Source organism: Mesoplodon bidens (genome assembly GCF_964165515.1).
Source record: "Mesoplodon bidens genome assembly, chromosome: 9".
NCBI classification, from domain to species: domain Eukaryota; kingdom Metazoa; phylum Chordata; class Mammalia; order Artiodactyla; family Ziphiidae; genus Mesoplodon; species Mesoplodon bidens.
In genome coordinates, this window is record NC_138166.1 from 15,269,702 (window position 1) to 15,290,297 (window position 20,596).

At 42.0% G+C, this 20,596-nt stretch overlaps 1 protein-coding gene across 2 annotated transcripts in view; it reads left to right on the top strand.

Annotated features, from left to right (window-relative positions):
- The window catches only part of STARD3NL (STARD3 N-terminal like), a 50,437-nt gene that overhangs the window by 21,304 nt on the left and 8,537 nt on the right, over positions 1-20,596 (top strand). The window contains exons 2-6 of one of the 2 annotated variants that reach the window (XM_081244735.1): positions 5,139-5,421; positions 12,882-12,959; positions 15,661-15,738; positions 17,667-17,720; positions 17,835-17,952. In XM_081244735.1, coding sequence (XP_081100861.1) covers positions 5,197-5,421; positions 12,882-12,959; positions 15,661-15,738; positions 17,667-17,720; positions 17,835-17,952 — 553 coding nt within the window. In that variant the 5' untranslated portion in view covers positions 5,139-5,196. The remainder of the gene's footprint in view (positions 1-5,138; positions 5,422-12,881; positions 12,960-15,660; positions 15,739-17,666; positions 17,721-17,834; positions 17,953-20,596) is intronic. The other variant, XM_081244736.1, reaches the window with a different exon arrangement.

The window sequence follows — 20,596 nt, forward strand, 5'->3', positions numbered from 1 at the left end:
CTTCAGTAGTTGTGGCACGCCAGCTCAGTAGTTGTGGCTCGCGGGCTCTAGCGCGCAGGCTCAGCAGTTGTGGCACACGGGCTTAGCTGCTCCGCGGCATGTGGGATCTTCCTGGACCAGGGCTCGAACCCGTGTCCCCTACATTGGCAGGGGGATTCTGAACCACTGCGCCACCAGGGAAGCCCCTGAAGAAAACTTTGAAAGAACAAGAAGAGACACGATCTGCGTGTGTAGGATTCTCTTTGCCTGTCAGACAGGGGGAATAGATCAGAATGGCAGACTCAGATGACTAGGTTGAAGCTGAGGCCAAGTGGAGAGTGCGGGCTCCATCTAAAGAGTTCAGCATCTTCTTGGCTTTATTCTTATGGTAAGGGAATGCAGGCCTGGCTATTCTGTGTCTTTTAACTTTTCCAGAGAAGCTAGACATCTGGAATTTTAGATGAAAGATCATTATTTAAAATGTTAGCAATTAGTTCAAGATCTTTAGAAACACTGTACAAGACCAAGCAAAACATGTCTGTAAGCCAAATCTGCTTCACTGGCCTTTGGAAAAGATGATAAATATTTTTAGTGTCTGTTATTCTCAATTCTGTCTCTCTCAGAGGAGAACATACAGTGTCCTGCTGTGGCCGGAAGTAATACAGAGGAGAAGGCTGGGTGCCTGGGTTGAGAGACTTGGTTTGGCCGCCCCAGTAGGTGCCCAGAGGCCCTCTCCACTTCTCCCAGGAAAGACTGTGGGACCTCTGTAAAATGCTAGCAGTGGCAGCTACTGCGGTATAGCAGCTGCTGTTTACCATCTGGGTGGTAGCAATTCTGTGCTGAAGCAGATGGAGCTGAAGTTTTGTCTTAGCTTTGCAACCAGCCTGGGGACCAGTGCAGTAGTAACATCTCAAAGATGTAAGCTATTCTTTCTGGAAGCAGTTCTAGCAGTGTGGGATTAAGGGAAGAGAATACGGCAGAGAGCTGTGTGTTTGGGCTGTAAGTACTGCTGAAGTGGCCCTCAGGTAAGGCAACAAGACCACCTGTGCCTGAGCTGTGCTGTGTCACGGGAGCCACCTGTGGAAAAATAAGAATGAATTACAAGTTTTTGCTAATTGCAGAATCAGAGCATGCATTGGAAAAATTAATATTCATCAATCAACCTATTTTTTCCTAATTATAACCCAGAACCTGTAAATCTCACATGGCTTCCCTTTGAAAAGCTGATGGAAGCAGCAGTCTCCCTTTCTAGAAAACTACAGGTAGTAAAGGAAATATTTTAGGCTTTGTGAACCATATAGTCTCTGTTGTGACTGTTCACCTCCGCTCTCTTCATGTGAAAGTGTCCATAGCAATCGATACCAACCATAGGACTGCATGTGGTAGTATTCTAATAAAACTCCATATTAAGAAACAAGCAGCCTGCAATGTTTGACTTACAGGCTATAGTTTGTTGACTCCTAATTTAGAACATTGACAGCTGTGGTAGATTGGAATATTTCTCAGCAAGTATCCACTTACCTTCTGCTCCTCTTTGGATGGAATGTACATCTCAGCTCCATGCCCTTTGGGCTTGGCCTTGAGATATACCTTGACCTCTAGAATGTGAACAGGCATGTTGTATACAGAGATTGCAGCGTGTTTACATGGTCGAGCTTGTCCCCTGTGCTCTTGCCATTTGCCGTGAAGAGAACATGTAGTTTCTCCATGACTACTTCCCCATGTAGTCCTGGTCCAAGGGGAAGGACAAACAGGCAGCAGACTTAGACGCAACACAGTTTGAAGCCAAGGTCTGCTCTCCACTACCTGAAGCAGAGTTGCCAGCTGGGCCCAGACTAGACCAGCTGAACTGCAGGCACCCTGCAGACCCATGAGCTTGAGAACAAATGTAGATTGTTTTAAGCCATTGGGTTTGGGGGTAGTTTGTGAACACAGCATGATTGTAGAAATAACCAGCCAACACAGAGGAGGATAGTTACCCATCCAGATAAAACAATTATGATACGAATCTCTTTTTCAAAAACCAAAATAACAAAAGAGGATTCTCATCCCCTTACACAAATTCCAGTAAAAGATAAGGGGATGGTTTTCTTTATTTTCTAATTCTCCACCCCACTCCTTATCACCTTCCCCCCTCCCCATGCTTCTTCCATAGTTGGAATAAACCCTGCATTGTAGATTCTGTGTCCTGATGTACAGCTAATCAGAACTTAATACCCTCTTTAGAGAGGCATAGCTTTCCTCACGCCAACCCCAGAGAGGACTCAGTACAAGAACTGGATATTTAATACTTCCAATATTACATCTGGGAAAATATCCAAGCTTTTCCTCAGAAACAAACAGTGTGGTCTCCTCAGTTCAGCAGAGTTTTTTGAGAGCCCGCTCGGCGTTAGTGTCTGTGCTAGATGCTAGACAGGATTTATCCAGTCAATATCTGTTTTGTTCTTGCTGTGTGCTGTGTACTGAGGTAGTCCCTGAGGACACAGGGATGTGTAAATCAAATTCAAGGCCTTCAAGGAGCGCTCCAGCTAGCAGGAGGGCAGGCAAGTAAGTGGATAATTAAGGCACAATGTGGTAAGCAATACCATAAGTGGCATATCCACAGTCCTAGGGGAGCTTGGAGGAGATGCACTTGGCCTTGCGTGGGGATTGGAATGTGGGGAGCATTTCAGGGAAGTCTTCTTGAAGGAACTGACACTTGAACTGAATCTTTCTGAAGGACATGGTTAGGATGAAATCCTATCATTGTAGAGTAGAAAGAGGCTTTAGAAGTCTCTTCCTCTTGACACATTAAAAGGAAGCTCTCTCTCCCTTTTAAAATTTACTTCTGTACCAGACAGAGATCAGTCTGACTAGAGTCAAGCTGCTGAGAGCAATCTGTGCAGTGGGTCACTTTATCATTGAAGCTATTGCAAGTAGTATCTATACATTCTAGCTAATTAGAAGTTATATATACACACGTCTGAAAAATAATGTAATGATCCTCATTTCCCAAGTCAGGTGTACAGCATTGTATGATGTCAGTTTTTTAGTTGGAAATAGCCTCAGATTTCTGGGGTGGGTGTTTTGCTTTGTTATCCTTTTTATTCATGAGGGGTGGGCTCAGGAAAGGAGGAATGAGTGAGACTAAGAAGATGATCCAATTACCTTGCAAATGATTTTCTTCCTAAAAACAGTCCTCAGTTTGAATTGTGAATTTGTTGATTTTTCTGTACAGTCTCGTGGCTTTAAATCATTGATACGACAATAAATTATCAAAAAGTGCGTACAGCCATGTTAGCACTACTCAGCCCAAGAAAGAGGACTTGACCAAGCTTGCGCCCTCTTGTCACTTTTCCTTTCCTCTTGCTCAAAGGTAATCACTGACCCAGCCTCTAATGACATAGATCAATTTTTGCCTTGAAGGTCTACAGTTAAGTTCCTGTAGATTTCCAGAAGTAGGGTTACTAGATCAAGCAGTGTGATTATTTTGAAGTATCATAGCTCAAACTACATAACGAAATTGCTTTCAAAAATGCTATGTCGGGGGCCTCCCTGGTGGCGCAGTGGTTGAGAGTCCGCCTGCCGATGCAGGGGATACGGGTTCGTGCCCCGGTCTGGGAGGATCCCATATGCCGCGGAGCGGCTGGGCCCGTGAGCCGTGGCCGCTGGGCCTGCGCGTCCGGAGCCTGTGCTCCGCAACGGGAGAGGCCACAACAGTGAGAGGCCCGCATACCACAAAAAGAAAAAAAAAAAAAAAAAAAAAAAAAAAAATGCTATGTCGGGGTGGGATAGGGAGGGTGGGAGGGAGGGAGATGCAAGAGGGAAGGGATATAGGAACAGATGTATATGTATAACTGATTCACTTTGTTATAAAGCAGAAACTAACACACCATTGTGAAGCAATTATACTCCAATAAAATTGTAAATAAATAAATAAATAAATAAATAAATGCATTTTGGGAAAAAAATGCTATGTCATTAAATCACCACATTGTATGAAAATGTGGAAAGGACTTTTGTTCCTGAGTGTGGGGAGGGAGAGAATTGAAGGTCCAGTGTGAAGATGTAGAATTCTGGACTGTGAATAGGACCAAATGGGACCATATTACTTTAGGGAAATTCCAGCAATGTCCTGAAATTGTATCTCACTCACCTGGAAAATGTTCTTCTTTCTACTGGACATTGTCAGTCATTGTGGCAGAAAGGAGAGCAGGGTGAACCATGCTCTGGTTCTTAAGATCTGGATGCAGGTAACACACGTTACAGTGGCCACATTACACTGGCCAAAGAAAGGCACGTGAATTCAGTAGAGCCAGGGGTATATAATCCTCCCATAGGGCGAGGTGGTGTAGGAAGAGAAACTACAATGTTTGGCAAAGAAAAATACCATCCATCATACTCTCTATTTGATGACTTTGCCTCATCCATGAGGAGATCAGATCATTCAGATCTCCAGTCTTTTATTATAGAAGCACATGCTGGCCTTGCGGGGATGGGGGTCCTGCGTCTCCATATAGGACTGTGATTGTTGCAATTATCCGTGGGGTTATAACGGTAAACTAATGGTAAACTTTTTGAGGTATGCATACTTCTTTTCCAAGAAGAGGCCCGGAAACATGCTTATTCATTAAGAGGTAATGGAAATGCTAAATTTGGTTTATTAGATACCTGTGGTGGAAGGCAATTCCTCTTTAGGAAACAGATTTTTTTTTTTTTATAGTGGGTTTACACGTTCTGGTTACATGCTCTCTGGGAAGCTATTCAGTAAATGTTTTCCTAGTCCATGGGTAGTGACACTGACAGGACTGTAGAGGTTTTCTCCCTGGCACAGCAAGGGAGCTGGCTTGGCTGGGTCACCCAGAGGCTTGCTCCAGGTTCCAGGCACACCTGTCTGTTGTTGACAGCCTGTTTTTACCCTATACTACTTACTATAAATGTGCATTCTTCTTTACTGGTAGTCTTTCCCATAACAGTTTTTTTGGTATTGATAGTATTGATGGATAACATCAAGAACTGCTTCTCATTTCTCTTTCTCTCTATATCTTCATCAAGACAGAAATGTCTTCAGTTAAAAAACCCTGATGCTTAGTGAGACGGCCAGTCACACGGGGCAGGGGTGGCACTGTGGTATCAGGTGGGCTCTGATTTAACGTACGTTTCTCTTTCATTCCCAAAAGATTTCTTCTCTCTAGGGATGGTGAAGTTGGAGAGGGGATCCTTTAACCCTCCTGCAGGATGAACCCTGTGCCAGAAGACATGGAGAACGCTCTCATGGGGAGTCAGACCTCGCACGCTTCCCTGCGCGACGTCCATTCCATCAACCCCACGCAACTCATGGCCAGGATTGAGTCCTATGAAGGAAGGGAAAAGAAAGGCATATCTGATGTCAGGAGGACTTTCTGTTTGTTTGTCACCTTTGACCTCTTATTTGTAACGTTACTGTGGATAATAGAGTTAAATGTAAGTGGTTTTTTTTTTTCATGACATTATATGAATTGTTTCCAGAGACAAAAAAAAAAAACAGTTTTCTTATTTTTCACGTCAGTTCTGTCTCATTTTCGTGAATTTCATCTTTTTTTCAAATGAGGCACCATTGGTCTTCTCCAGCTGATTTGGACCTTTCTTGTTTTTTTATGGTTATTATCAATATTTAAAACGAACCTGGTCAGTTTAAAATTCACTTTGTCTGCAATTATGAAAGTTGAATTCTTGGGGTTTTGCTCTATAACAGGAGTTGGCAAACTGCAGTCTGAGAGCTAAATTCAGGTGGCCTGGTTTTATAAATAAAGTTTTATTGGAACACAGCCCTGCCCATCTGTTTACATATTGTCTGTGGCTGGCTTTTGTGCTGAGTGGTTGAGTTGAGTAGTTTTGACAGAGTCCATCTGGCCCACAAAGGCAAAGTTTTTTATTCCCTGGCCCCTTTCAGAAAAAAACTGCTAATCATTGCTTTAAAAAATGTAACATGCTTCTGGAATATGTTTTAAATGTTGTATTTACTTTCTAGTTCCCATATCTAAGATTTTGCATGCCCTTATTTTTTATTTTTTTGCAAAAGATTATTTGTTCATATTTTATCAAAAAAAAATCCTAGAGGCATTTGGAGTTTTGTCTCTATTTTGTCAAATTTTGTGGTTATATTGCCAAATAATTGTCTAGACCAGTACTACCCAATAGAAATAGAATGCAAGCCTCATGTAATTTTAAGTTCTCTAACTGCTACGTTTAACAAAAATAAAAATAAGCAGGTGAAATTCATTTTAATAATACATTTTATTTAACCCAATATATCTGTTTTCTCCAAAGCCTCGGCTTTGACTGTTTACATTTCTTACCAACAAATAGGTGAACTCTTCCAGAATGCTTCCTCCCAAGCAAAACTTGTCTGTTTCCTTCACTTTCAGCAGTTCATTTATTTTCAAGAAACATTTGCTAAGGCCTGGGTAGCCATAGTTATTAGCTAGTGTTTATTATTAAGAGGCTACTCTTTGCTAGGCATGGTGCTAGGTGCTTTATAAGAAATTTATTAAAACAGAGAAAATATGAAAGGATGCTGAGATTCCTGTTGGAAAATGATTTTTAATTTTGCCTCATAATAGAAAGAGTCAATGTCTTAATCTAAACTCTGATTAATATTCTGATTCATAGCAGCAATTTTAGTTCTAGATTCTAGACTCTTAATAATTAGCATCATTGGATTCATTTAATTTCATCATAAATTCTAATAGAGTAATAAAACTTCATGAAAGCAGATATATACTTATATTCGAAAATTAAAAAAATTTAAACAAAAGAAGATAGATTTTTCCCAGAATCAAGGTCATATGCAGCACAAATCTGTTAAGTTTCTGTTTATAGATTTTTCCTTCTGTTAATCTAGCATTGTGGGTATGCCTTAGTTTTGTTTCAAACCAAAAAAGCCAGTGATATGAGAACAGTAATTTAAAATGTCTCTTTTAACCATGGGTTCCATGTGTACACGTTAAAGAATATATTTAAATTGATATATTTTAAAGGAGCAATATGTTTTCAAAACCAGCAGCTGTAGCATGAGAGATCAAAAAGAAATGCATCTTTTTTTTTTTTTTTTTTTTTTTTTTTTTTCTTTTTGCGGTACGCGGGCCTCTCACTCTTGTGGCCTCTCCCGTTGCGGAGCGCAGGCTCCGGACGCGCAGGCCCAGCGGCCATGGCTCACGGGCCCAGCCGCTCCGCGGCATGTGGGATCTTCCCAGACCGGGGCACGAACCCGTATCCCCTGCATCGGCAGGCGGACTCTCAACCACTGCGCCACCAGGGAGGCCCAGAAATGCATCTTTTAACAGGACAGCTTAGCAGCAGTCTTAAGGAAGCACACTTAAAATTATTACAGTGACAGCACAAACTCGAGGCATTCATTGGTTTGCCACTAACATGACCACTGGGTGTGCACTTAAGTTAGGGAAGCTATGGGATGGGGCCGTGGTGGGTCACGGGATTACACTACTCACTTCCCTCCTTTCTTACTGCTTCAAGGAAATTGAAATGGAAGTGAAGTAAGTGGGATGCACCCTGTTTCGTTCATCATAAGCAAGCTGTTCCATCCATATGCACCATTTTATAAATGAAAAATCACCAGACCTAGCAATTAAGAAATTTGTTTCTATCCTTACTTTTCCACTGACTACCAGTTTCCCCATTTGTAAAAAAGAGTATATGATCTTTAAGACAGTATATCATGACTTTCTTAGCAAGGCTATTTAAAAAAAAAGAAAACATTTAACTTCCTAGTTCTATTTGTTTTGAATTGTCAGTCCTGACCTGGGTTTTTCATTACACACTGTACCATCCCTTTTCTTTTGTTGTCTGTCTCTGTAAATCTCTAATCACTCGGATCCACTGTTATTTTCACATGACTATGCGTTTACTGAGTGCCAAGGCATAGGCTTCTGATTCAGGTGTTGCAAGCTCCACAAAAAGTTACGTGAGCTTTAAAGTTTAGCTGAGGAGGTGTAACAGATACCTTATATTGCCTCCTACTGTTGATCTTTAAAACAGGAAAGAAACAGCATAAAGAGAGCTTAGGCCTTCAAAAGAGTATGGGGACCCAGCTGTTCTATGCAATCATAACAATAACCAAAATATTTTGCCTTCATATATGACTTCCAACTTAGCCACTTTTCCTCCTGGCTCCAGGGAGCTGACTGGCGCCAACCCAGCCTGGTGTGCAGGGCCTAGGCGAGCTGGAGCAGCCTAAGAGCACCTTGGTTCACTTTCCTGCTGGAAGACCTTGGGCCAGCTGATTTCTTTGGGCCAGTTGAAGAGATGGTTCTGGTTCTGTGTAGGACCTGCTGGTACACCCCTGAGTAGACTGGTTTCCCAAATTGGACCTAGAATTCACCATCAGTTTGATTTGCTTGAAGACTCTATTTCCTCTCCAAACTCTTTTACCCCAGGCTCTTTAGACTGACAGGGACAGGGATCAAAATGGCAGGAGAAGGGAAGTTGTTTTTCTTTTTCAGCTTTTGACACTGGTTGAGATTATGGTTCAAGAAAGACCTTTATCAGTGCTTATTGCCTGTCTTCTTATTTTCTAACTGGTATACCAGAAAGTGTCAGAATGCTTCTAATTTGTCCCAGAGCTGTCATGGCCAACTCTGTGGCCTCAGGCAAGCCATGTAAGTTCTCTGAGCCTTGGTTTCTCAGTCAGTTAACTGAGCTAATACCTGTCTTGCCTTCCTTGTGAATTCTTGTGAGGAGCAAATAAAAAGATATATCCCACAGCCCCTTGGCAGTTACGAAGCTCTATATAACTATAGATTATGTAATTTACTATTAGCCAAATAAATTCTACCCAGAAAGAGAAAAAACAAGTTGGTTATTAATCTCTCTCTATTGTTACACTTATGTTTCAGGTATTTATTATCCTACTGATTCTGATTCTGATTTTATTACCCCACTGTCCTTATGTTCTATAGTTAAACTGTGATGACCCATGATAACAAAAGCTCACTGGGAGAGTTCAGTGGGTTGGAATTATCTGAAGAGTGGAATTGGGGATAGAAGGGTGATCTAGGATTGGATGGTGGGACCAATAGGGAGAGGGTTTCGAGATGGAGGTGAACAGAAGCACTGAGGCAAGACTGTTGTGCTTATGCAGGTGTGTGTGTGTGTGTGTTTTGGAGGGGACAAAGGCAGATGCAGAGAAAATATTAGCCTGGCTAGAAATAAGGTGCCTATAGGAAATGAAATTGCCTAGGTAACCTGGTTCTAAACAATTGAAATTCTTAAAGGGCTACATGGAAGTGTTGGACTTACCTCAGTTGTGAGCTGAGATAGGTTCTAGAGCAGATTGAAAAACACGGCTTTGAGAGGTTCCAGAGGTCACTGACTCACATTCCACATTACATCACAACCTACCTGCTATGTCGATTTGGACGCTTAACTTGACATTGCTCTCCGATGACACATACACACACCCACTTCTTTATCAGTAAAAAAATACCCTGATGCTCAGGCCAAAGGTGAAGAATCATCCCTGATTGATTTGCTCGTTTGTTTTGTATTTCTCATGCCCCCTGTCCAATCTAAAAGTAAGTCCTGTCAAATCTGCCTGCAAAATATACTCACAATGTGATCCCTTCTCTCCATTTCTACCATTGCCCCCCTCGACCAAGCCAACATTACTACTCATCCAAACTACTGCACCCTGTCTGTGCCTGACCAGTTTGCCTGCTTCCACACTTGCCCTCCCCAAATCCATTCTCCTGATAGAATCCAGAGTGACGATTAAAAGTAAAAACGTAAATCAGATGTTACTTTCTGTTTAAAACCCTTCATGGACTTAACCGGAGCACTTAGCATAAAGTCCAAATGCTGAAACTTGGCTTGCAAAGCCCCCCAGAAGCCAACCCAGACTTCCTTTCCCACCCTCTGTTCCTGGCCCACCCAGATCAGCCAGACTTCTGTTCTCAGAATGGAACAAGCCCTCTTCTGTCTTAGACCTTAATACTAGTTCCTTCTATATGAAATGGTTAATTTCCTTTATCTTGATGTAGATTTCAACTTAGCATGCTGGTATCAGTTTAAATGTCATGAAGAGAAGACTTCCATGACCACCCAACCCAACGGACTCAACTATTATTCCATCACACTGTCCTGTTTCTGTCCTCTTTGTAGCACTGATTTTCTTATGTGTCTCTATCTCCACTTGCTAGCATGGAAGCTCCATAAAGGCAGATATATTGTTTTGTTTACTGGAGTATTTCCTGTGTTTAGAACAGTCCTTGGCATTCACTAGGTGCTCAACAGATATTTGGTGAATGGATCAAGATCATGGCCGTGGTTTGCAGATTAGGATAAATTCCGGGCAGACTGACAGTAAGAACATTAACTCAGAAACTGCTGAAGGAGCCCCATGGAAGGTGGTAGGAGTAGAAAAGGAGCAGCTCACTTGAGAGACATACTAAAGGAAGAAATATCAGACGATTTGTTGATAGGCTGATTTTATCACCCCCAGTATCCAAAGATGACTCTTAAGATTTCTAAGGATGGAGCCTAGAATAACAGTACCAGCTCTGGCAGAACTCTGATTGGGAAGGGGTTCCATGTGAAACTAAAGATGAATCTGGGACATCTTGTGCTAGAGATGACGAAGATTTTGAAATAAGTTAGAGTACAAGATGGGCTAGAAATGTAGATTTTAGATTTCTATATTTAAAGGCAACACGTAATCAGGGAATCTTAAAGTATATGGATACCGAAGAGAACCCTTTTCTACTGGCTAGTTATTGAACTGTTATCAGCAGCTTTAATTCCTGTTCTCTCAGCCAGGAGGGGTAACTTCTATGTGGTAGAGAACTCCTCTTTGCCGTAGGCTACTTGGAATAATCTTTTTAAAAAATATGTTGGATATTGGTAAGTTTCCTTAGTCTGAAAAGACATAGCAGTGAGACTAGACAGTTGGTTGGCTTTTAATTCTCCTTGCTCCCAGGTTTTCAATTCTATTCATTTGTAAAGGTCTACCTATAGTCAGGCAGGTCTGTAGGCAACCTGCACAAATTACACAGAAGTCTGAGCCTCCTTAAGGGGTTTAAAGTACAGAATAGTGTTTATGGTATACTCCATTTTCATAACAAGTACAGTTGACCCTTGACCCCAGCATGCCGGGGATGGGGACAGTAATCTTTGTATAATCTGTAGCCAGCCCTCCGTATCTGAGGTTCCTCCACAACCACGGATTCAACCAACCATGGACCATGTAGTACTGTAGTATTTACTATTGCAAAATATCCACGTGTAAGTGGACCCGTGCAGTCCAAACCCCTGTTGCTTAAGGGTCAACTGTACTTGAAAAGGTATCTAAGCCAAGAGAATCCTTTCCTTTTGGCAACTTTTATTCTAATTTGACCAATTAGCAAACCTTGCAAAGGTATTCCTTATTGATTTTTTTCCCCTTTTTTCTTTTACCCAGGTCTTGGGTTAATTGCCCTCTAATTTGCCCTTCTCAGACCAGCTACACTGGTTTGCCAGGACCAGCAATGTCTGTGCTCTAGATCAGAACCGTGAATTTACTGTTGTACATCATGTTCCCTATTAGCAGCTAATCCACGGGCCCTCACCTTACAGAGGGTCTGCTTAGAATGCTGCATTCGCTGCCACGCATACGTTCCCTTCCTTGATTAGTATTCTATATAGTTCGATATGCAGAATTTTGAACTTGATCATTTAAAATTCATCTTGACAGGAGAATTGGGAGAGGACAGAAAATTTATCGTATTAGGTTTAATTTTCATCATCTACTATAACTTTCTCACATAGGTCTAATCTGGTCCTTATTTTGTTATCTATTCAAGTTAAAATATATACGTATACATATAAGTTGATAAGAGTGCAGAATTTTAAAGTGCTAGGAGCAACCAGGAGATTTTTTACACTTCTATCCTGTGTCATGATAACTGTCGTCATGGATGTGTGCTCAGAGATCAGGGGACCACTTGACCTTCCAAGACTTAAAATAGTGCAGTGGTCAGAAAGTGAGGGGAGCCCTGGATAAATGTTAATTTTCTTCTTTAAAAATATGTTTGTATATACAATGGAATATCACTCAGCCATAAAAAGAAACAAAATTGAGTTGTTTGTAATGAGGTGGAAGGACCTAGAGTCTGTCATACAGAGTGAAGTAAGTCAGAAAGAGAAAGACAAATACCGTATGCTAACACATATATATGGAATTAAAAAAAAATGGTTCTGAAGAACCTAGGGGCAGGACAGGATTGAAGACACAGATGTAGAGAATGGACTTGAGGACACGGGGAGGGGGAAGGGTAAGCTGGGACAAAGTGAGAGAGTGGCATGGACATATATACACTACCAAATGTAAAATAGATAGCTAGTGGGAAGCAGCCGCATAGCACAGGGAGAGCAGCTCGGTGCTTTGTGACCACCTAGAGGGGTGGGATAGGGAGGGTGGGAGGGAGACGCAAGAGGGAGGAGATATGGGAACATATGTATACATATAACTGATCCACTTTGTTATAGAGCAGCAACTAACACACCATTGTAAAGCAATTATACTCCAATAAAGATGTTAAAAAATAATAATAATAAAAATATATGTTTGTGTGATTGAAGACTTTATTTTACAAGAGAAAAAAAATTAGTTTTCACATTTAACATTTCAGTTTACCAAAATATGAACTACAAAAAACGGCACTGTTCGTCATTATATATTTATATTTGTTGAACAAATGAACTCAGAATTCAAGTGGGAAATGCTCTTCAGCATTTTTCTATTCGAATTATGAGCGTTCTTTTCTCCCATATTTTAACATTTCTGGGTTAGGAGAAGGCAGAAAAGTGTATGCAAAACCTTACTTGTATGTTCTCTTGTATTATTTTCACACATAACTCTCCTCATCTTTACTTCTTCCTCTCCTTCCCAGGTGAATGGAGGTATTGAGAACACGTTAGAGAAAGAGGTGGTGCAGTATGACTACTACTCTTCTTATTTTGATATATTTGTAAGTATTCTCTGTTGTAGGTTTCATTTTGGACATGATGAAACTAACCAAAAGGCAGATTTCCTGTCAGTAGACCTCAGATTCTATGCCATTCTTTTTTCCTCTTTTAAACATTATCTTTCCTTTTTCCTTATTCTTGGACCATTCAGTGTGCTCTCTCTCTCTCTCTCTCTCTCTCTCTCTCTCTCTCTCTCTCTCTCTCCCTTTCTCTTTCTCTTTCTAAGGAATTGCCTGGTCATCTCAAGGAAAAAAAAAGATTAATGAGAACTACGGGAGCATAGCAGAAGAAGCCATTCTGATTTTCCTTTATTCTTTAAAATGGCTGAGATAGACGCCACTGACAGACCCTAATCACTGAAAGGAAAATGTACCTGTTTACATAATAACACATGAAAATGCCATTCCTTTTCTGTCTTGAGATAGACTGCTGTGTATATTTTAAAAAATAATTCTGTTTCATTTTTCCATAATAGGAGTTTTTGAGAAAAGTGATATATTGATAATCTTGGGCAAAACTAGTCAGTTGTAGAATTAAATAGATGCAAGCATCTGTAGATGAGGCAGTATCTTTCCAGGACACACTGTGACTTTGGTTGGGTTTAATACATCTCACGGTATCTCTTTATAGGTGATAGTGTAAGTCAGTCCGATTCTAACATTGTGTTAGACACGACATAGGCAATTAAAATTCATAAAGAATCCCCCCCTAAATTCATTTTAACTACTTTACTCACTATCTTTAGAAGCTGTGTGCACAACGGATAAGACCCTTGAATTCAGAAAAACCTGGGTTTGATTCACAACAGTATCACTCATTGTATATCTTTGAATATATTAGGTCTAAACTTCAGTTTCCTCATATGTGAAATGAGATCATCATCGTTCTGAAGAGTAAATGAAATAATACCTGGAAAGCACTTAAGCCCAATGATAGGTATGTCCTAGGAGCTCAGAGACTCACCTGCAATCACAGTTATTATCATCATTAGTTTTGGATGAAGAGTATTACTGATTATATTTTCTAGTGGTTTTCATACTACTCTAAAAAGTCTTGTTTTGTTTTGTGTTTCCCACACTCATCGCAGAAGTATGTATGAGGAAAGAGACGGGGTTCCCAGTAAATAGAGATCAGGGTTCATGTCATCACCCCCTTGCAATCTGAGTAATTCCATTTTCATCTGTACGGTATGTTAGGGTTCCAATAAGATTGTTTTGGAAAAGTGTTTGGCTGCTACAGAATATTTGGAACACCACTGATATAATTTAATCTCCTTTTCCAGATGAAGAAATTGAGTCTCATGGTTCAGTGTCTTGACCTACCTCAGGTCACTGAACTTGGTGGCGGAGCATGTGAGATCCCAAACCTCTTGATAATTTTTTCCTGTAAAACTATTGACATAGAATAACAAAATTGACTTCTCTTTTTCCTTTTATTTCCCCTGTTGAATTTATCTTAACATAGTCTGAGCCAGGACTTACCGGGAAGCCAAGTTAATCCACTGGCCAGATCTCCAAGGATTGTCTGAACTCTGCTTAGGGAATTAATGATATTGGACAAATAGGTGGGACCTATTAGCTCAGCTTGGCAAGACTGTCATGCCTGGCCCTGGAAATGGACACAGCCTCCAGGAAACCTTGGGATCTGGGAGACTTTGAGATAGAGGAATAAAGATTTATACTTTTGCCAAGTCCAGAATGCAGAGATAGGGGTAGGAATACATAGAGAAACTAAATGGTTAGCAGATTATTAGAAAACACGTGTTTAATGAAAGCAGGAAATTAAAACAAAAACAACTGCAAAGTTCATTTACGTGAAAGGATCTTCAGTGAGGTCACCCAGCCAGTGGCAGCAAAGAAGTTGTCAGCCTCCAGCCTTTCAGTAGTTGTGATTAGTGAGGAACTTTGGGCCGACCCCCTACCCTGAGGCATTGCTCCAGAGCCACCTGACTTGCCCCTATTCAGAATAAGTATGTTTTCCAAGTAAAATTAGTAAAGTTTTATTCCGTGTTTATTCCTTAGTAGAATTACTGAGACACCTAAGGCATAGTGGATAAGAGCCTGGTCTTTGGACTCAGGCTACCAGGGTTCAAATCGTGGCTTCCTCGCTAAGAGTTGTGTGGCCTTGGACAATTTTTCTGTCCATCTTAATGACAGTTGACTCATGGGATTGCTGGGCTGGGGGGATTACATGGGATAATTATGCACATGAAAGGTTTCACAAAAGTCCCTGAACCACCCTGAAAAATCAGAGGGCAGGTCCTGGGATAGCAGAACTCTCCCAACACCCCAGTAACTCAGAGCTTTACAGTGGACTTCACTAAGAATCTGGTATCTTCCAAAAAGTCAGTATTTGTACTTGGAGTGAAAAGGTACTGGAGCGGAAACTTTCAAAGCATTTTCTCCAACCTTAAAAGGATATCAGAATATATATATGGACTTAAGTAGAAAGGAAAAATAAATATCTAACTATATATTCTTTTGTTGATAATGGGAAGTTGATTTGAATCCCTCTTTGGGCGGTATTCCATAAATTCTAGAACAGAGGATTCCAAACGCTGGTCTGTAGACCAGTACCCATCTGTGACAGTTTTCAGCTAAATCAGAACAGTGAAGACACTTTGGTGGGTTCTTCCTAAAACCCAGTGATTTTACCTTTGTGTATATTCCTTAAAACTTATCTTGTCTTTTCTTTTTAATACAGCTTTTGGCAGTTTTTCGATTTAAAGTGTTAATACTTGCATATGCCGTGTGCAGACTGCGCCATTGGTGGGCCATAGCGGTGAGTACGCCTGGTGAGTGGTCCCTCCCCTCCGATTTTGGTGGCTGGGGCCTGCTCACAAGAGGGCTGAGCTGCGGGCAGATGTGAATTCCATCTGGGTTGGATTCCGCTTGCTTTTCCTGAGTCCCTGTCCTCCACACCTCAGTAGGTTTCACTCTCTGGGGCTTCTTTCCAAAGGTAATGAGTAACTAGCCTTGTCGCTATGGAGACTGAGGCAAGTGAGGAATCTAGGGGCCGACCCGTGACTGTGGTCCAAGCATCAGCCCACCCTCTACCTCATTATGCAAACGAGAGATGAGTTCCGTCCCTCTGTCACGAAGCGATTTGCACAATTTCCTCTGTGTTGAAACTGCTTGGTGATTTTTCACGACTTGCTCTCCGCTTATTTTGATCACTGGCTTCCTCACAGTGTTATCCCCCTCGCTGCAGTCTTAAAGGGGAAAGCTCCCTTTTTATGGTTGCCTTCGGGCTTCTTGAAGACAGTGGCAGTTTTTAACTCCCCTCTGTTTCCTGGCCTCCAGCCCAGAGCTTTGGCACAAGCTCTTCACCCTCAATAGATATTTATTGATTGAGAGAAGAATTACAAGCAGTTCTGCCTGAATTATTTTCCCTGTTTCCATGGACTTCTAAACAGTCACCTTGTTGAGAGCTCTAACGAGGCAGGTATATGGGGGGTGTTGAAGTCCTCAGACTGGAGAGACATGGGCAGGACCAACCTGCCGTCCTGCTTCTGGAAGGTGAGACCTCAGTCTGTGTGGGACCGGCATGGGCTTGTCCAGCTGGGCATGGGTTTGTGCGCTGTCCTAAGGGGGAGTCCCCCAGGGGCCGCGTCTGCCTGGGCCGTCTCTTCTGAGCATCCACAGAATCCCAGGGCTGCTGTGAGACTGTCCATTGAGTCCCAAGCTCACGGTTCATGGGTGCGGGCTGACAGTTTCAGCCGGACCTGACTCCCTTTACTGTGTACGCTGTTGCCGATACCAAACGGCTGTGATGGCTATCCCTTACCCACTGTCTGCAGCAGCCCCAATTTGGGCCGTTCTATTCCAGTCTCCATGATGTGCACTGGTATTTGTCAGACCATCTGTCTCAGTGTTTGTTTCAGGAAAGTGGTTGACGTGCAATGAGAGTTTTAAGAGAGTTTCTTCAATCTCTTCTTTGAAATGATCAACAAAGGGACAGGTCACATTTAGCACAGCCATTTTATTGGTTTTGATTCTCGTTTTAAAAAACGTTTACAGAGAGGGGGCCAGGCAGCTGGAAGGAGTCAGCTGGTACCTGAAGAGCACTTAGTGTCAGCCTGTAAAGTTAATTAGTATCAGAATGTAAAAAGCCTCCCCTCCCGTGTTGTGTGTGTGTGTATGTGTGTGTCTGGCTAGTGTGTGTGTGTGTGTATGTTTTGTTTTGCTGGCAAAACTAACTCTGCAACTTTGTCAACACTAAGCATGATGCCTGATGTTCCCCAACCTCCGTCTTGTCAGGCATGGCTGCTGTTGGCACTCAACTTTGGTCAGGTTTCATATTGCTACAAATATTAGTTGAAGGATGGAGAGACAAACCCCAGGTGCTGTGGGACTGTCTCTGGGCTTCCCAAGCCCTGGAGGAGGCTTGCCTCTCTATTTCACTGGTCCTTTCTCCTATGCCGATAGCATCTTTGCATGTTGTACCCTCTAGTGGACAAAACAGTTTCCCAACACACAGCGCGTGGGTGAAGGGAAACCTCAAGCTGCCAGTCAGGGCTCGTGTGCCACGTGGAAGCCCACTTTGCCCCCATCTGGTTTAGGGGATAGAGTGACATGGGAGGGAGCTGGGTGAGACAGACCCTTTCAGGCATTACCTGCTCCTGGCTCAGGTGGGTCTCTTGCTTGAGGAAGGTGCCTTCAGAGTGTAAAATATCGAATTTGAACGCTGCTGGATTATGTGTCTTTCAGTTGACGACAGCAGTGACCAGTGCCTTTTTACTAGCAAAAGTGATCCTCTCAAAGGTATGGCTTTCCGCTTTTTCTGTGCCATGACCATCTGTACTGACACAGCTGCGTTCTCCAGGGTGAGCTCATGGTAACTGCGTTTCTCTCTCCTGGTCATGTCTGTTCTTCCAGCTTTTCTCTCAAGGGGCTTTCGGCTACGTGCTGCCCATCATTTCCTTCATCCTTGCCTGGATCGAGACGTGGTTCCTGGATTTCAAGGTGTTACCTCAAGAGGCAGAAGAAGAAAACAGTAAGTTTCTCTCCAAGTTCCCCTCCTGAGACTGGCCAGGCTGGGAGGAGGGGCTGCAGAGGTCTGTCTTTGTTTGTTTTAATTTTTATTTATACTGGAACAGAGTTGATTTACAGTGCTGTGTTAGTTTCAGCTGTACAGCAAAGCGATTTAGTTATACATATACATATATCTATTCTTTTCCAGATTCTTTTCCCAGATAGGTTATTACAGAGTATTGAGTAGAGTTCCCTGTGCTGTACAGTAGGTCCTTGTTGATTATCTGTTTTATATATAGTAGTGTGTGTATGTTAATTCCAAGCTCCTAATTTATCCCTCCCCCCACCTTTCCCCTTTGGTAACTATACATTCGTTTTCTAAGTCTGTGAGTCTGTGTCCCTTTTGTAAATAAGTTTATTTGTATCATTTTTAGATTCCACATATAAGTGGTATCATGATATTGGTCTTTCTCTGTCTGACTTACTTCACTCAGTATGCTAATCTCTACGTCCATCCATGTTGCTGCAAATGGCATTATTTCATTCTTTTTTATGGCTGAGTAGTATTCCATTGTATATATATACCACATTTTCCTTATCCATTCCTTTGTCCATGGACATTTAGGTTGATTCCATGTCTTGGTTATTGTAAATAGTGCTGCAGTGAACATTGGGGTGTGTGTATCTTTTCGAATTACGGTTTTCCCAGGAGTGGAATTGCTGGATCATATGATAGCTTTATTTTTAGTTTTTTAAGTGTACTCCATACTGTTCTGCATAGCGGCTGGAACAATTTACATTCCCACCAACAGTGTAGGAGGGTTCAGAGATCTGGCTTTGCATGGAGCTCTGGGTGCAGTTAGGCAGATCGCATGTCTCCACCCTGCAGGGCTGCAGCAGACATCGAGGGAAGGGTTGGGTGAAAGGACAGGGACAGGGTGTGGCTCCTCACTCCAGCTGTTAGGCCAGGCTTCCCCGGAAGGAAGTGTGAACACTGGTGGAAAAGACATTCCAGCAGCAACAACAGCCAACACCTCCTTCTCCTCGGACAGGTTGACCTTTTCTCCCTGTCAGTAATAACTGGAGGACACAAAGCATTTTGTGCCGAGATAGCAATTCTACATAGAAGTCCTCAATTTTCCAGAGTCTCCCTTTGCTGTCCATCCCACAGGTGGTGCCTTTGAATGGGCCACAGTGTGAATAACAGCTGAGTGCCTACAGGGGGATGGTTTGATGGAGAGGAGGGAGTTAGCCAGCTGGAAATGTTCACCCATCTCAGGCTTTCCAGTCCTCTTCTGAGGAGCAGAGTGAGAGCTGACGTTATGTAGTCATGAGTCCTGTCAAGGCTGTTATAATCTCTCTGTGTGGCTTTGAGCATCACTGGATATTCACCGGGAAATCCAAATGATTGATTGAGCTTTAGGATGAACTATGGGGCTGAAATTCTTCTCTGCATGATGGCCTCAGTGAAAGCCTGCACATCCCACCTACCCTCTTAGAGGTGATATAATCAAAGTTCAATGCAGAGACCCGGGCAGTTTCAAGACATGCTGTTTTTATGCTCTGTCAGTCATCTGGCTGGATTTGCCCTGCCTAATAGGAAAAAAAAAATCCTTGTGTCTTATAGAAAGTTAAGCATGATTGTAACCTCAAGATACAGCAGAAGGGAAAATAACCTTGCAAGTGGTTTTATTTTTCAAAAGCTCATATACAAAGAAGAGATCTAGAAGAAAAGAATTATAATTTCAAGTGTAGATTTTAAAACACATGAATCAGACCAAGATCCGTCTTCTGTTCTGTGCCCTCTGTTCCTTTATGAAAATGTATTGTGAAAAGGGGACAAATAAAGCTAACGGAAGCCACTTTTTAAAAAAGTTGTAAATAGAGGACTTCCCTGGTGGTCCTGTGGTTGGCACTCTGCGTGTCCACTGCAGGGGGCACAGGTTCGATCCCTGGTTGGGGAACTAAGATCCCCCTGCCGCATGGCACAGCCAAAAATAAAAAATAAAAAGTTGTATATAAACATCAAACTGAACTTTATTGAAAGCATTATCAACTGTTAATGTGACTGAGGCTCGCATGCCTATGTGATTAAACCAAACTCAAAGTAACTAATAAAGCAGAACATATAATTAATGAAAAAATTGAAAGCAGCACTTATTTTCACTGTAGCATGTATTACATGCATACCTGGCACCTACTATTTGGCACGGTGCTTCCTCTAGCTTTATCTCGGTGTTAACTCAGCCAGAAGAACTCATTGTCGACAGCCTCTCTCATCATGTGCTAGTGCTTTGATGCCTTATGTCTGCCATTTCTCTAACCAGACACAGATGTAAAGCATGACCAGGTTTTTTGTTTGGCTTTGTGCTTTGGTTTTGATGTTGTTGATTTCTATCGGGAAGTAGGTTATTTCCAAAGGGAAAGATGCTATAAATACGGAGCCAAAGAATCCCATGAGTAACATGAAGCAATTTTTTTTAACTAGTTGAAATCTGTCCTTATTGTACTGGTTCATATAGTTTATTAATACCACTTTGTTTTTGGTTGAAAGATTTTCAGAGTACCCTTCCTGCTAAGAGTTTTTTTTTTTAATGTAATAGTAACACCATTTTATTGTGATTAACCTGACCACTAAGCTACCAGAACACTGACATCATTCCCAG